The sequence below is a fragment of the Acomys russatus genome, chromosome 5 (genome assembly GCF_903995435.1).
Source record: "Acomys russatus chromosome 5, mAcoRus1.1, whole genome shotgun sequence".
Lineage (NCBI taxonomy): Eukaryota > Metazoa > Chordata > Mammalia > Rodentia > Muridae > Acomys > Acomys russatus.
In genome coordinates this window covers 47,728,723-47,744,869 of record NC_067141.1, presented here as the reverse complement: position 1 = coordinate 47,744,869, position 16,147 = coordinate 47,728,723, and the positions used below count along the sequence as shown (strand labels likewise).

At 36.5% G+C, this 16,147-nt stretch overlaps 1 protein-coding gene across 7 annotated transcripts in view; it reads left to right on the top strand.

The window, feature by feature from the left end:
• Rfx3 (regulatory factor X3) overlaps positions 1-16,147 on the top strand; it is a 263,116-nt gene that overhangs the window by 79,715 nt on the left and 167,254 nt on the right. For 5 of the 7 annotated variants that reach the window (XR_007830654.1, XM_051146298.1, XM_051146297.1 and 2 more), the window contains exon 2: positions 3,424-3,482. The exons of the other annotated variants lie outside the window; for them this stretch is intronic. Coding sequence is in view for 3 of the 5 variants with exons in the window: in XM_051146297.1 (XP_051002254.1) it covers positions 3,424-3,482 (59 nt within the window). In the remaining 2 variants the exon portion in view is untranslated. The remainder of the gene's footprint in view (positions 1-3,423; positions 3,483-16,147) is intronic. 7 annotated transcript variants of the gene reach the window in all.

The window sequence follows — 16,147 nt, the reverse complement described above, 5'->3', positions numbered from 1 at the left end:
TTTTGATGTGAATGAAAATAGGACAGTAGAGCTCAGGAGTGAAGGATGTGGAGGCAGGTTGGCTTCAGCCTGTGGCGATGTTTTCCTTCTGCTGAGTCCGTACTGATGCAGTTCAAGTTCTATGGAACACGGCTCTGTTCATGTCAGAAACAACACGACTTATAATAATATTTTGTCAACATGATTACAGTATTTAAATTTCTAAGATTTGGGGTTTGTTTTTGTTTTTAACACTGGGTCTCAACATATAGGTCAGGCTGGACCTGAAACCGGAAATGCTTTTTCTTCTGCCTTCCTAATGTTGGGACAAGGCACGCAATGCTATACCCAACTCACCCTGACCCGCCACCCCCACCCCAAACACATACCTCTTTTAGCATTTTATATGTGTTTAACCCGGATTCAAGATATCCAAACTGGGCCCAAGGAGAGAACTATGAATTGAAATGACGGGGGAGAAAACCAGTTCAAGGCGATGTGGAGAATAACTTCTGTAATCCGTATTGGCTATCCTCTTGCCACAAAACATTTCACAGTATTCTAATTTGAGGGAGCTGCTGGACAGGAAGCTGTGAAGAAGACATTTGTAAGAAGAGCTTCATATTTGCTCTGGCTTTCTGTTTACCAGCAGTGTCCTGACTATGCGACAAGGAATGAGAATGGTAGTAGACACCGTGGTGTCTTCTTGCGGAGAAAGGGAAAGAGCAGAGTTAGAGCTCCAAAGAGCTTGGAGGAAAAGAGCTGCGCAAAACAGTGTTCAGAATCCTCGCGGGTGTCTGCGTGACTTCCTTGGCCAGTGGGATTGGGTGCTCTTTCTGGAAAATCTGCTAGGGCTCTGAGATCCTAGTGGACTCTGGAGCTCTGTCCCAAGCATATTTGTCATATTGCAGCCAGCCAATTGAGAACCCTATTTTTCGTAACTTTAGCGCAAGGACCCCTGCATGCCTTTGTTTTGCTGCTATAACAAAATACCCCAGGATGAAATTCATAAAGAACTGAATTTCATTTTTGTAATGTTGTATATCCTGAAAAAAGATTTAGACACGTGTGGCTAAGTTTATTCTACCCACAAGGTGGTGCCTTGAGTGCTTCCGTGTCTGGGGCACAAGGGTTCTATACCTGCACATGGCAGAAGATGGAAGGAAGCTTCCTTATTTATGAAGCCATTTCCATGAAGTCCACAATCAGATTCACGAGCGTCCTCCTCATTTGTTGATTGCCTATTAATCTCAGCATAGCCATTTGTTATCATACATTAATTAAATGGATGTTAAATCCATACATTTTCAGCTCTTGAACTTTGCAGGACATCCATTCAGGCCATAGCAACATCCTGATGTAAAGATCTCTCTACCTTAAGAAAATTATAACTAGCTCTCAACAGAATCCGGAGGAGAAACAGATTTTAACCTGCCATCTGGAAGAGTTTGGCAAATACATCAGGCTGTTCTTAAACTCATCCTAGCAACATACAAATCGGTTCTAAACCAGACTTGGTGGCACATCCCTTTAATCCCAGCACTTGGGAGGCAGAGGCAGGAGGATCGCTGTGAGTTTGAGGCCAGCCTGGTCTACAAAAGGACAGCCAAGGCTACACAGAGAAACCCTGTCTCAAATAACAACAACAGTTCTAATTGTTTAGCTGATGATTTTACTGGTTGAGCCCAAAGATTGCTAACTTCTAAAGGAACATAATAGAGTTTAAATTACCTGTGTTTTATTGTTACAATGCTAAATATATGATTTTAAAAAACTATTCTAAAGATGTCTAAGAAAAATGTAGCCTTTGGTAAGGGGAAAAACAGAGATGAAGCTTGTGATAGCATAGACGTTGATTTTAGTGGACAAAAATTTATGTGTAAACACCTGTCCAAAGACTTAAAGACAAAAACAAACAAGCACACAGTAGAATAATTATATTAATAAATTAACAGGTAGAAAATCCAAAGGTGTAAAAGTGAAATAATAAAACAAGTGAAAGTTCTCTAACTGGGATGAGCAACTAAAATGTATTTGATTTACCACCTCTAGGATATTAAGAAAAAGTTAATTTCACATATATATCTAATGCATTCTTTCTGAAGAACTCAGAAATAATAGATTGCAGGAAAATGAGCAACAGATGATTCAGGGATCTGAGCAGTTACATCTGATGGTTTTGCATATGTAAAATAATTGAAGGTCCAGCAGGGAGTAGCATGAGGGAAATATAAATACTGAAGGTAGACAAAGTGCTGTTTTAAATTAGAAACTGTCAAGCTTGGTGAATCCCAAGCTGTATAAATCGACTATAATGTATCATATTAAACTGCCAAAATAGCCAATAGCCATTACAACAATAATGAAGAAAAAATATTTCGAGATAGGGTCTCACTATGTAGCCTTGGCTGCCATTAAACTCACTATGTAAAGCAATCTGACTTTGAATTCATAGAGAGTTCTGGGATTAAAAATATGTGCCACTTTACCCAGCTTGAAGAAAATCGTAAGGAATTTTAAAGCATCGAACTGCCATTCACGAAGGAGCTATCATCTTTTTCTAATTTATGTATTTAAAAACACAAAGTCATAAAGTCTACATGTGTGGGTCCATTTAAGAATAATTTTATATATCAGATCATATGAAGCATTCAGTCCCATTAGATAAACTATACAAAAATATAGATATAAAATGAAAGGTGGTTTGTATCTCACGGTTCTTGACTGTTTTATCTCATCATGTTTTTACTTTGTTTGCTTTTGATAGACAATAGAGTGTCATTTTAAAGAATGGTTTTCTTACCAGAGCATATTGCTAGTTCATAATAACCATATCAATTATAATTTGTCATTATTGTTGTTGAGGCAAGGTCTTGTTGTGTAGACCAAGCTGAATTAAAGCGTTTGGTGGTCCTCTTGCCTCTATCACCAGATGTTGGGTTAACAGGCATGGGCCTATTTGTGACTAAGGCTTTTTTACTTTATTAAGTAAGCCTTAAAGTCTGATCATTATGCCATTTTTATGCTAAATTAAGTTGATCCTAAAATCTGTTTTGTGATAAAGCTTCATGTTAAATTCAGCCAAAGTTCAATATGTAAATGTATGTGTATATATGTATATATTTGAAACTATGCCAATTATAGATGAGAAATGAATTACAAAGTATAAAAATTGCTTCTACTTTCTTTTTCTGTGTTATGAAGCCAGAATATAGAGCTTCTGTCTCTGTTGATGAGACATTCTGTAATGTCTTAGAATTTCTGGGTTGTTGAAGTCTCTCATTCCTCCCAAGATATGAGGTTTGTTGTGCTAAAGATTTCCCAGGGACTCACCTGTGTATATTTATTTTTTCTCATTTTAATGATATTTTAAAAAATGAAATTGAAGTAACTTTGCACCTGAAGTTCACCAAAGACAGCGTCCTGTTTTTTTTTTTTATTCAGAGATTTTTATCAGAGGAATGTAGACTGGAATCTGCAATGGTTCTCAAAATCCCAAAGTGGTAAGTGAGACCAATTAAGTCTTTTCTTACCAATATCTAGTTGTAATTTTTCTCTGTAGTTCTTGACTGAAATATTTAAAATGACAAGTGACATCAATTCCAGTGCTTACACATCTGATAACTCTAGAGTCTGGCTATTCGAAGTTCTGTGTTTGTGTTCCCAATGGTTTTGACTTATTTGGTACCTAGAATTGGGTTCTAGGATAAAAGGAAATGGGCGGGCAGGAGACTGTCTTCCTGATACTGTCCATGTTGCCTTAGCTTTTTGGAGCTAAACTCTAAGCTGATGGACAGCCTTAGTTAATCTTGCTAGGCTGACAATAAAGGTGGCATTTTCTATTTTCACCCCACCAATTCAACAATTAGAACCCACATATACCTTGTGATCTGTAACGCCGAGTGAAATGTTTTGAAGGCTGGTGCATAAAAGATTAAAATGTTTAAAAGGGTAAGTCCCGATCTGAGCCTAATACAGTTATGAAAACGAGACCTATGAAATATAAGAATGTGACATTCTAATGAGATAAGAGAACTGGAGTAAAACACATGTTTTCATTTCATTACATTATCCATTTCATCGAATTTGGGACTGATATTGAGAAATAGTTCATAAAAATCAAAAATATTTACAGGTTTGAAAAATCCCTTTAAGAAATATCTGGGGTTGTGGGTCTATATTACTGACAAAGGAATTGCCTAGCATGTCCCGAGCTAGCACACAACACATGCACACATGCACACATCTGAACAAACACAAGATAAACCAAGATGTTATAAGGTTCAAAATGAGTTTTCAAGCTGAAATTTTAGGTTTATAGTAAGTTTTTCATTGTAAGTAATATGAAATAAAAATTAGAAAACTTATGGATGCTTTTTGAGGCAGGGTCTTTCTAAGCAGCCCTAACATGGGTTAGTATTTATGAGTTAGATCAAGCCATCTTTGAACTCAGTGCAATTCTTTTGTCTCAAGCCCCAGAGTGTTGGGATTGTAAGCCTGTACCACTGTGTCCTTTTAGAAGCAATAATTTTAGGCAACTAGAACTGATATATATATCTGGTCTAGGAGTGTGTGTTGAGTTTATTCTAATGTAAATTTACAAAAAGCTTCAAAGTTAAAAATGACTTTGTGGTGTCAATATGAATGACTGTAAAGGAGATGAATTTTACCCAGTAGCAAAATTTAAGTGTGAAACATGTAACTTAACAGTTAAGCAATAGTGTGCCTTTGGGAATGGTCCAGCATCTCAGACATTGTTCTAACATGGTACTTGTTATAAGACTCATTCTAATGGTCCTGGTATGATTTCCTTGACAACATTAAGGCAAATTATTTCCATATTTACATGTGCTAGGAGAGAAGATATTTGTCTCTGTATTTTCAAAAAATGTCTTAATATTTATTCTGATTTGCCTAATATAGATAATATATTAACTTCAGATCTGTTGTGTCTGGAGAATGTGTTCCCAGAAGACAAAGGTGAAGTTAATTCTTTGCAGCCCTCTAAACCTCAATTGAAAGTCTTTGTCTTTGAGAAATGCAAATAGTAAATGTCAAGGCAGATGGTTTGTGTATATTACATGTGCCATCACCCTGAGCATCTCCCCAAAGCTCTTAATTTCTGTCAGAAGCCTAGTTGTCCAACATGACCACTGGAAGAAGCATAGAGATTGCTGTACTTTTCTTTATCAACAGTTTACCTTTGTTGTTAGGTAAAATTGAAATTACATCAGACAGTAACGCAGTTGCCAGGTATCTGTAAATTCCAGGAATTGAAAATAGAGGCAGGAAGAGCAGGAGTTTGTTCTGGCTTGGGCTTCATAACTGGTTTGAGACCAGCCTATGAGCGACCCTGCTTCAAAAAGATAAAGGAAAAGCAAAACAAAGAAAAATAATCATTATAAATTATATTTTATTTTCCAGTAAGGTAGACTTTTATGATTAAGTATTTTATACCAAACAAGAACTTTATATTGGATATGTTTAACAGCAGTATGGTTTAATTAACATGTATTTATGAAGTACGGATACATAGGAAAGATGCAGCTTTGTAATTAGTAGTTTGAGACTATATATTTTACTTTGTGTTTTTCATCGACACAAATTTAATGCGGGGGAATTTTAGAGGACATTGATCCTATTTATTGTTCCAACATCCTCTCTAGCTTGGCAAGAGAGAATGCAGTGTAGTACTTTGCTAGGGAGTTCACTACTCTGTCTGAGAGACAGTAAATGTTCAAGACATGTGATGTAGCATTTGGTGCATGCTCTGATTAGAGTAATTTTTGTCTTTTGTATATTTAGACAGAATGATATATGCATTTATAAGTTCAACCCAGTAGAAGCTTATTTCTTCCCTCAGAAGCCAGCCTTCAGATGTGTAGGGACAGTTATATATGCCTTTATTTTATCCTCTTGTCATCAGTCCAAACAGCAAATTTTCTCATGTATGAATGAATTATCAGATATACTCACAGTTCACTTTAGCTGTCTTAGATTTTACACAAGCTTCCACAATTCATTGATGTAGCCACTGTAGTCATAGCATGGTCTGTGTGGGTTCTAGGAATGGCCGTTGAAACACTCAGAAATCAGGCCTCACCCAGTGGGAAATGTGGAAAATTCCTCCTCACTTGCTTGTCAAGTGGGACCTAAATCTTTATCATTAGTTAGAATTACAAAATAGAATTAAGAGGAAAAATGGCTCCACTGTTATAAATAAACCATGGATTTGAATAAAACACATATAAATATAGATAGCAGTTTTTATGTGAAAGTAATATATAAGCAGCAAATCTCTAGCTAAATGTCTGGTAATGATGTCATTGACCTCAGTCAGTTTTCAAAGCTGCTGTGATTCTTCTCTTGTTCTGGACTTAAGTACTTGCCTACTGTCTGACTCTCCTCCTTTTAAACAATGTTGCTATGCTCTTCTGGCCTTCTAATTCCACTGCTAAATGTGGTTTGGTGTGGTTCAAGGCCGATGTCTGTGGTGACATGTGATGAGTGCTTCAGTCTGCTGGCTTGCAGAAAGATGGATGTGAACCAGCAGGCGACTCAGAAGCCCTGGTGCTCTGGTCCCCACATGCATTTGCTTTCTCTAGCTGGACTGTCTCCTTGCCATTGTGTGTCATGGTGACAGACTTCCTCATGTCTTCTGAATGGCTGTGGGTGAACTTTCCATTATTAAATGTGCAGTTAACATAACCCCCTACTTAGTTCTCAAAACGGTTTATTAGTATAACCTAGCTTATTTAATATTTGATTTGCAAATTCGTTTATACACACACCAATTAAGCTTACTAAATAAATCTGTAACACATTTATTTTTATTTTTTTTAAATACCAAATGAAGATTTTTCAGGCTTTATATTGCTGGGTGCTGTTGTTTAGCCATTTAAAAATAAATTGAGAAATAAATGTTCTGTTTTGTAAGCTGTAACACGTGAGCCCATCAGCTGGTTGAGTGGAGCATGTAATAAGGAGTAGTTGCAGGCAGCAGGACGGAACTAACGGGGACTTCTGTATCACTTGAAATGCTAGGTTGCTACATTTGTTGGCTGGTCCCCAAACAGTTCATTAAATACAGAATTCTTCACTGACTCATTGTCCTCTCTTTGAAAAGAAAGCATCCCTCTTTTTGGTTTAACACCTACTTGCAAATTACTTAAATACCTTACATTTTTCCATGATTATATACTATTTTAACACACACAATTCATTCCACATCTTGACTACAAGCTTCGAAAACTATTTAATAGTGGTTGATATTTCTTTAGCTCTTCCTTAGCGACAGACATATTTGCAAGCCAAAAGGGCAGTCTCTTTAGTTCTTCAGGTCACTCTAGGAGGTGGGATTTACTGATTCTTAACTTGTTCTAGAAAGCTAGAGCTATGTTTGATAAATATCTTCCTCATTCTCATGGCTACTATTAGTCTTAAGGTTGTGAATCCAGACAATGGGTGGAGAATTCAGCACTCGTAACCATTATACTAACTTGTGTGAATATAGACAATTGATAATGCACAAACTTCTCACATTAGTCAGAGAAAGGTTAGGCGTGTACATCTGTATCTGTTTTTATTAGATGGAAATTAGAACTAGAAGCATTCAGATTTTAATATATAGGTCCTGTAGCAGAGATGTCATTTAAAAAATGTATGCTATTTTATTTCTTATCTCTTAATTTTTTTTAACTTATTCAGATTGTAGCCCCCTACCTCATCTCCTCCTGGTCTGCCCTCCTCTAGTCCTCAGAAAGGGGAGCCCTCCTCCTCTATCATCTGACCTCAGCCTGTCCATCCAGTCTCATCAGGACTGCTTGCATCCTCTTTCTAGTGAGCACCAGAGTCCATGTCAGAGGCAGCCCCTACTCCCCATATTATGGGACCCACTAGGAGACTGTGCTGCCTATCTACACATCTGAGCAGGGGTTCCAGGTCCTCACCATGCCAGGTCCTTGGTTGGTGCATCAGTCTCTGCAGCCCCGACCCACCTAGATTTGTTGGCTCCATTGGTCTCCTTGTGGAGCTCCATTCCCTCCAGGTCCTTCTATCCCCCAGCTCTTCCATAACACTCCCTGCGCTACACTCCAGAGTTTGGCTGTATCAGCAGCTGCTTGGATTATTCCCCCACTGAGTGGAGTCTTTCAGAGGACCTCTATGGTAGGCTTTCTTCCTGTTCAACCACATCTGGTGTCTATTCTATTTGCCCTTCTGAATGAGGATTAAGCATCCTTCCTAGGGTCCTCCTTGTTATTTAGCTTCTTTATGTCTGTGTAAGGTAGTGTGGTTATCCTGTACTATGTGGCTAGTATCTGCTTATAAGTGAGTATATACCTTGCATGCCTTTCTGAGTCTGGGTTACCTCACTCAGGAGGATATTTTCTAGTTCCATCCACTTGCCTGCAAATGTCAAGATGTCATTGTTTTTAAATGTACCACACTTTCTTTATTCATTCTTCAGTTGAGGACATCTAGGTTGTTTCCAGATTCTGGCTATTATGAATAAATCTGCTGTGAACATAGTTGAGCAAATGTCCTTGTTGTATGGTGGAGCATCTTTTGGGTATATGCCCAGGAGTGCTATAGCTGGGTCTTAAGGTAGCACTATTCCCTATTTTCTGAGAAAGTGCCAGATTGATTTCCAAAGTGGTTAAACAAGTTTTCATCCCACCAACAGTAGAAAAGTGTTCCCCTTTCCCCACATCCTTGCCAGCATGTAGTGTGTCACTTGAGTTTTTGATCTTAGCCTTTCTGAGGGGGGTAAGATAGAATCTCAGAGTTGTTTTAATTTGCATTTCCCTGATGACTAAGTGGATTAAAGACCTCAACATAAAAACAGAAACACTAATTTTGTTAGAAGAAAAAGTGGGGAAGAGCTTTGAACTCATTGACACAGGAGACAATTTCCTGAACATAACACCAACAGCCCAGAGTCTAAGATCAACAATTGTTAAATGGGACCTCATGAAACTGAAAAGCTTCTGTGAGGGAAAGAACACTGTCAACAGAATAAAATGACAGCCTACAGCCTACAGCCTGGGAAAATATCTTCTTCAATCCTACATCTAACAGAAGGCTATTATCCAAAATGTATAAAGAAATCAAGAAATTAAACACCAACAAACCAAACAATCTCATTAAAAATGGGGTACAGAGCTAAACAGAAATTTCTTAACAGAGGAATATCAAATGGTTGAGAAACATTTAAAGAAATGTTCAATGTCCTTAGTCATCAGGGAAATATCTGCTATTTTAAAGGGTATTTGACAACGTGTTCTACCTCAGAACTGTGCTTTTTTAATATTTTGTAAATATTTTGGTCTTAACTTTTAGAAATATTCCTAGAATTTTTTTTATTCCTAGAATTTTTGTGTAAGTGTATTTAATCTTCATTCCTGAATTTCCCAATAAGCATTGAGTTATTGAGTCATTTATTTGTGATTTCTTCATTTATGTTTATGGGTGGGTTCTTCCCTCCACAAGTTAGAGTATGCTACACTTTAATTTTTATTAGAGTTAAAATAATTTTCAATTTCCCTTTTTCCTTTGACTACCTGTTTATTAATTAGGGATGTATATTTATTTTTCAAATAATATGTTTCCCTCTTTTTCTTTCATGTGATAGGTGGGGGTCAAACTCAGGGCCTTACTCATGCTAGATTGGCACAGTGTTGCTATCTTAAGACTGACTTTCAACCTAATTTTGATACAATGAGAAATCTTTTAAGATTTAAATTCTTTATATATTTAAAAAAATTGATCTGTTTTAATAAGTGTTCTGCCTGTTCTGGAGAAGGGTGTGTATTCAGGTATTGCTTGATGGGGTGTCCTATCAATGCAATTAGGTCAAGGTGATTAATATTATTGTCCAGTTTGTTTGTCTTTGCTGATTCCTTCCTCCCTTTCTTTCTCTTTTTCTTTCTAATTATTGTTAATCAGTTTTGAAGAAAGGTGTTAAAATATCCATTTATGATAGAGTGTATGAGTATTTTAAAATCTCAGCTTTTGCTTTAATTAGGGGTTCTGAAAAGAGGCAAATAACACTTATGATCTCTGGGTTTTCTTAATAAATGAACTCTTTTGTCATTATTGTTGGCTCTCCTTATTCCTTTGCTGCGAGAGTCACTTTCTTATCTAAATGCAGTACATTTTATAATATATTTTTATGTAATTTGGTCATTGTTATACCTTGACTTTGGGTATGCCTCTTTAACTTAATGATAGTGTTCCTTCACTGCTCCGCCACTGCATGCATAGTCTAAGAAAAGCAGTGATTCTTGGCAGCCGAGAACGTTCGTGTTTGTGTACCTTTTAAGAGATTTGAGTAACACTGCTCTTAGAAATCTTCCTACTGGTTCATTTCTTTTATAGGAATAATGGTAACTCCTGTTTTTTTTCCTCCTGAATGAAATTCAGATTAAAATAACTTAAGTGACAGAAAATGGCCAAATATAGCATAATGTAACAAATACTGATATTGAAGTCTTTTAGATATGTATTCAAATTCTAGTACCATCTAGTATTTACAAATGCTAGATTTATAAATGACTCCCAAATTTCATGCCTCCAACATGGATATGAGTTACCCAAAACAATTCTTGTTCTATGTCTTTAAGCATTTGACTTCTATCTTGGTTATCACAATCCAACGAGTTAGCATTTATTTGTAGATATCTGATTAAAATGCTTGGTAGATCTTAGGACCTGAGTAGTGCTTTGCCATGTAAGCGTTCTAGAAGTCACTGGCTGTCTCCCATGTCTATGCTCTTGTTTCACTTGTAATTCTTCAAACTTTGACCAGTCCTTTCCACCTTGAGACATTTTTTTGCATGGGTTCAGCAAGGAACCATCAACATAGATAAGATCACTATGAGTGAATTGTATATCCAAATATGTTCAGAGTTGGGGAGACACGGGTAGAAAATAAAGCTCCAGAAAGAGTAGTGGCTGATGGATTCTGGAATGTCACCCTCTTTTGTTAGTTACAGAAGAATGGTCTGGGGCTTGTTCTATTACGGGAAGGAAGGCCATCTTTGCTCTCACTGTGGTGCGCTCACAAAGAAGCAGTTCACATTGGGGAACTGGAATTCAGATAAATGAAAAGGGCCTTGGACAATAGATCTAAAAGTTTTCTCAATTTACAAGTAAAAGTTAAGCTTTAAAATATTATTTCAGGCACACTGTATGCATAGGACACAGAAAAGAAAGGGTAACTCTTAAAGGCATAGTCCTATGTAGTAGAGAGGACAAAACAGGTAGCCAAGGGAGGGAATGCTTTTTCAGATCTCGGAGCATTACTGGACTCCCACAGCAGTGTCTTGCATTCAGTGAGTTAATATTTATTTGGAGCTGATGTAAAGTTTATACATTTATCCTAAATAGATTAGAAAGAGTTATTCCCATAGAATGCTAGTGATAACTAAGCCAACTTTCTCCTTTAGTAAAATAGCAAATGTGCCATTGGGTCTTTCAACAGGACACACCAAAAGTACACAACTGTGGTTTTTTGTTTTTGTTTTTTAAACAATTTCTCACTGGCTTTGCAAGAACATGATTTCACTCTTTAAGAGTGCCTTTCTCATTGATGTTAACAATTTCAGGTATGAAACAAACTTTTTTCCCATTAACTTGGAAATACAAAAGCATGAAAAAATATAAACATGAGCATGCCAAGAGTATATTTTTTGTAGTCTTATTTTATGTTCAAAAGAGCCTGGGTGTTGTCCTTTACTACTGGAGACTCTGGGAAAATACTTGATTTTTGGGAAACTCAGAGTCCATCCCAGGAGAGAGCAGCACATATTGTACAGGACTACTAAGAATTAATGTGTCAATTTTTGTGACAGCTACATGGTAGTTACCCAGTAAATGTTAGGTTTTTTGTTTAGATGTAGATTTTTAAGATAGATTCAAATGTAGCCCACTCTGGCCTAGACTCCTTATAGAGCTGAGCAATGTAGCTGCCCACGACCTTGAACTTCTCATCCTCTTTTTCTCTACCCCAAGGCTTATGGACTGAATCAGTTTTGTTGTATCTGGGAAGGTGAAGGTAAAAGACAGAGCTAATTGATGACAAGAATCTCTTCTGTACCTCTATCATTTTTAGGTTATCAAGGTGAAGGGAGGGCTGCGCTTTTTCTTTTCCTGATTTATTATCCTCCCAGGGCATGACATCATGGGACAAAAGGCTACACACACAGGGTTTTCACTTGTAGTTACTCACAGTTGCCAAGAGAGCTGCCACTCTATCAAGCTTAACTTGCATTTCTTCTGGTTGTCCCGATTCTGGATGTGTCAAAGCAGTGTACTTCTGGCTTAGGTTTGTGTTCGGCAAGCATTTCTTCAAAGCAAGAAGAAAGTAAAGTGGAGTGACTTCTTAAAGAATTGTTCCAGATCCTGTAGGAATATTAGATATATTTCTCCATAAAGGTTCTAATTTGTTTCTTCCTTAAAAGTTAAGTTGAAACAAAGCACAGTCTACACACCACTGGTGAGGTATTTCAAAGTAAATTTGAGGTGTTTACTTTTGAAGTGTTCAGACAAATCATAGCTCTAATAAATATGTTGCTAAGTTTAAAACTTATATTTATAAAGTAAGTTTTGTGTATTCTTGGGGAGATAATATGTTACATCAATTATAATTGCTTAGTTTTAATAAAATTTTGCAATATGATCTTTAGATGAGTTGGCTGTGTTATTAAAGAGCTTTACCTCATATAAATAACTTTAGCAATTGTTTTCATATTTTTTTGGAAAGCAACTTAATGTTTAGATAGGTTAGATTAAAAACAACGGGTTATAGCTGAAAAAAGAGATGTTCCAATCAACATACACATTTTATACAAGTATCTGTGTATTTCCTAAATTTTTCTTGCTCTCTTTTGTTGTTGTTGTTTTGGTTTGCAGTTTTTGGTTTCTTATTGTTAAGTTGAAAAATATTTTATGCATTTAAAGTGCAATTTTTAGGCTCATCAGTATAAAATTGCATTAGAGTCTTATTTCTAAATTACTTTATTCTTTACATTGGTTTTTATTTCATTTATGTTAAGTAATAAGCAGATTTTCAGCATTTGTATTAATGATTAATGCTCAGTTTGAAGGAAATGAATTTATCATTAAAATTACTAGCACCAATGATAAAACAAATTCAGAGAGTTATATTTTTTTTGATATTTGGATGACCATAAAGTTCTTTCTCTGTAAAGATGCACATCTGTGATGAGGCTGGCTTACTTAAAGCAGGCACTGCCACTGTTTTTTGACTAGGTAATGTAGTTTCTGCAGAAACCTTTGTATCTGCTACTCCGGAGCTCTTTGGGCTTCCCCAGGAGCCTGGATTTGGAGCAGCAGCTTCAGAAGTGCCAGCTTTACCTGTTCCGTTTTTCATTGCTAAAACTGTTTATTTTCTAAAACCATTTTAATTTAGAGCACTCCCAAGAAGAAAAACAGTCAAATGAATAAATAATTTTCCTTATTAATTTGTTAGAAGCCTTTGCTTCTCTACTTTTGTACTGTTAATTACTGTTTATGAACTTGAAAACAAAAATAGAATCCCCTTGGGGTCATGTTAAGAACTAATTCTGCAACTCGTAAGATTACTCGTGAAGTGATACAGTAGAACTTGCATTGTGGAGATCCACATGAATCCTGTGGAAGCTATGACTCAGGGCCAGTGCCTGAAGTACCTGTTTATCCCTGCTTTCTGAGCCTGTGTTTCTCTGAACAGTTGTGTCTAGTAATACAAGACTAATGTTGGCTGTTAGTGACCTTTCATAGTGTTATTATAGTGTAGGTCTGCTCCAGTGCCAATTGTACAAGCTAAGAATATGTAACACTGATTTGATTTAATGATGATAGCGTTATTTTTAGATACCAGACATTCTTTTTCATATGACACACATGCATATATAACATTATAGTTTGCCTGTTTTAAAATTAATAATTTGATTTTGTGTTTTTGAGAAAGACTCTCACGTAGCCCAGGGTGGCCTTGTATTCATTATTATAGTTGAGGATGAGCTTGCTTCCTGGTTCCTCCTCTTCCTTTTCTTCCCAAATAGGATCACTACACATGCTGTTTTTTATGTCTGTAGCATTCAGATTATGACTGAAGCCCTACATTCAATGTGAAAATTTGTTGTCAAGATGTGCCAAAAAAAAAAAAAAAAAAAAAAAGCTTGAAAAATAAAATAAAGGCTATAACTAAGCTGAAGAACTGACAGCTTATCTACCAGGGCAACTTGGAGGTGCTGTTTGTCACTACTGCTTAGTTATATGGTGTCCTTTCATTTTGCATGGCAGAGAGAGGCGAAGAAGAAGAGGGGTATATAGTTATTCCCATAAGTAAAACAAACAGTCGTGGTGGTGAAATAAAGCAGAGATTAGAAGTCACGTTATCTGTCAGAGCAGAGAAGAAGTCATCCTCAGTTTAGATGTGTTCTTTGTCAGAGATAATCCTTATTATTCACTGTTAAATAAATTTTATAAGGAAAGGTAATGCATTTTTCATAATTAACCAATTAAGTTGTGTTTAGGAAACATTTTTTGTAAATCTCGATGTAAAAAAAATGGCCACGTGTAACTATGGCATAACCATAATATCTTACATGTGATTTTACATATATAAATATTAGATTACTGTTGGTATAACAAAATAGTTGATAATGTAATACATACTACACATACTTTTTATAAGCTGTTTGTTTCAATGTTGCTTTAATATCCTTCAATACCTCTCTGTATAATAGGTCTGACAATTCTTAAGCTAATAAAACCCAAAAGAACATACTGAATCATTGAAGAATTTAAGCAGTATAGTTTGTTTCAAATAAACTCTCACACAATTGAAATTTTAAATCTTTTTAAAATGAATGTAAACATAGTAAATACATAGAAACAACTGCAAAATAAGGACAGTTAGTGCATGCTGTGAAGAGCCTGTGAATTGCCACAAAGCCTTCCAAACCCCCAAAGCGATTATCCTTACGAGCATTTCATGCAGTTTTATGGTGAAAAGTGCACCTTGTAAAAGCTGTTACACTAACACTTTCATTTAAAAGGTTTTTTCCCCCTCACACCCTGAAATTACACTTACTCACTTCAAGTCAAGATTCAGGATTTATTCCCTGTTTATTTTGGTTGCAATTACTGATGTGTTCATTGTTTTGTTTCCCCACTCTTCTTCCTGATTAACTAGAAATTAGTCTTTTTGGGTTTCTTCATTACAATAAAAACACAATCTGTACTGTAGGTTACATTCAGAAATGAAGTAATAATAAAATCCTCAGCCTGCAACAAAGACACTCTATATGATAATAAAACAGTGAATCTAGAGTCCTGATACCTGGGATAACGCAAAATAGTGTAAGAGGTCGCAAAAGGTCTCAGAATATAGGCAATGCACAAATATCCAGCTGGAATTGCCACATGCATTTGCGTAATCTGATTTGCTTGAATTTTTGTCAAATGCCCTGAAAAAATGCCTGATTTATTATGTGAGACAGACACTTGGACACCCCTCGGCGAGCCTCTGTGGGATTCCAGTCTCTGTGTGATATGAGTGTTTCTTTCACTCTGAAGAGAGTGCTTGGCGCAGCTGGCAGCACCCTGGGTTCTTTGGGACAGCCTTCTTGCCTGTTCCAAGCCTTGCTGTGTTAAAGCTTTTATACTGGGAATTGAAGTCTTGAGTTTTAATGCCGACTCTAATACTAACCAATGGATCCATTTTGAATATTGGTCTGCGCCTCTGAATCGGGAGCCTGAGCATTTCTAAACTTTAAATGTTGATATTGGGAAAGCGGTCAATTGTCTGATCTTTGATTATTGTCCACAACCCAAAAAACATGTACGGAGCGATATATTTACCGATGAATATTCCTCCTGAAATAAGTTTACTGAAGCAAGAATTCACTCAGTATCCATTTTATTTTACCAACTAGTGTAATGCAACAACTTGCTTAGTAACAAATTATTAACATCTTGAAATGTGTGCACATCTTCAATCCCAGCACTCGGGAGGCAGAGGCAGGTGGATCTCTCAGTTTTAGGTCAGCCTGGTCTACAAAGTGAGTCCAGGACAGCCAGGGCTACACAGAGAAACCCTGTTTTGAAAAACAAAACAAAAAAACCCAGAAGTTATATGCAACTGAACTACATAAGAAAG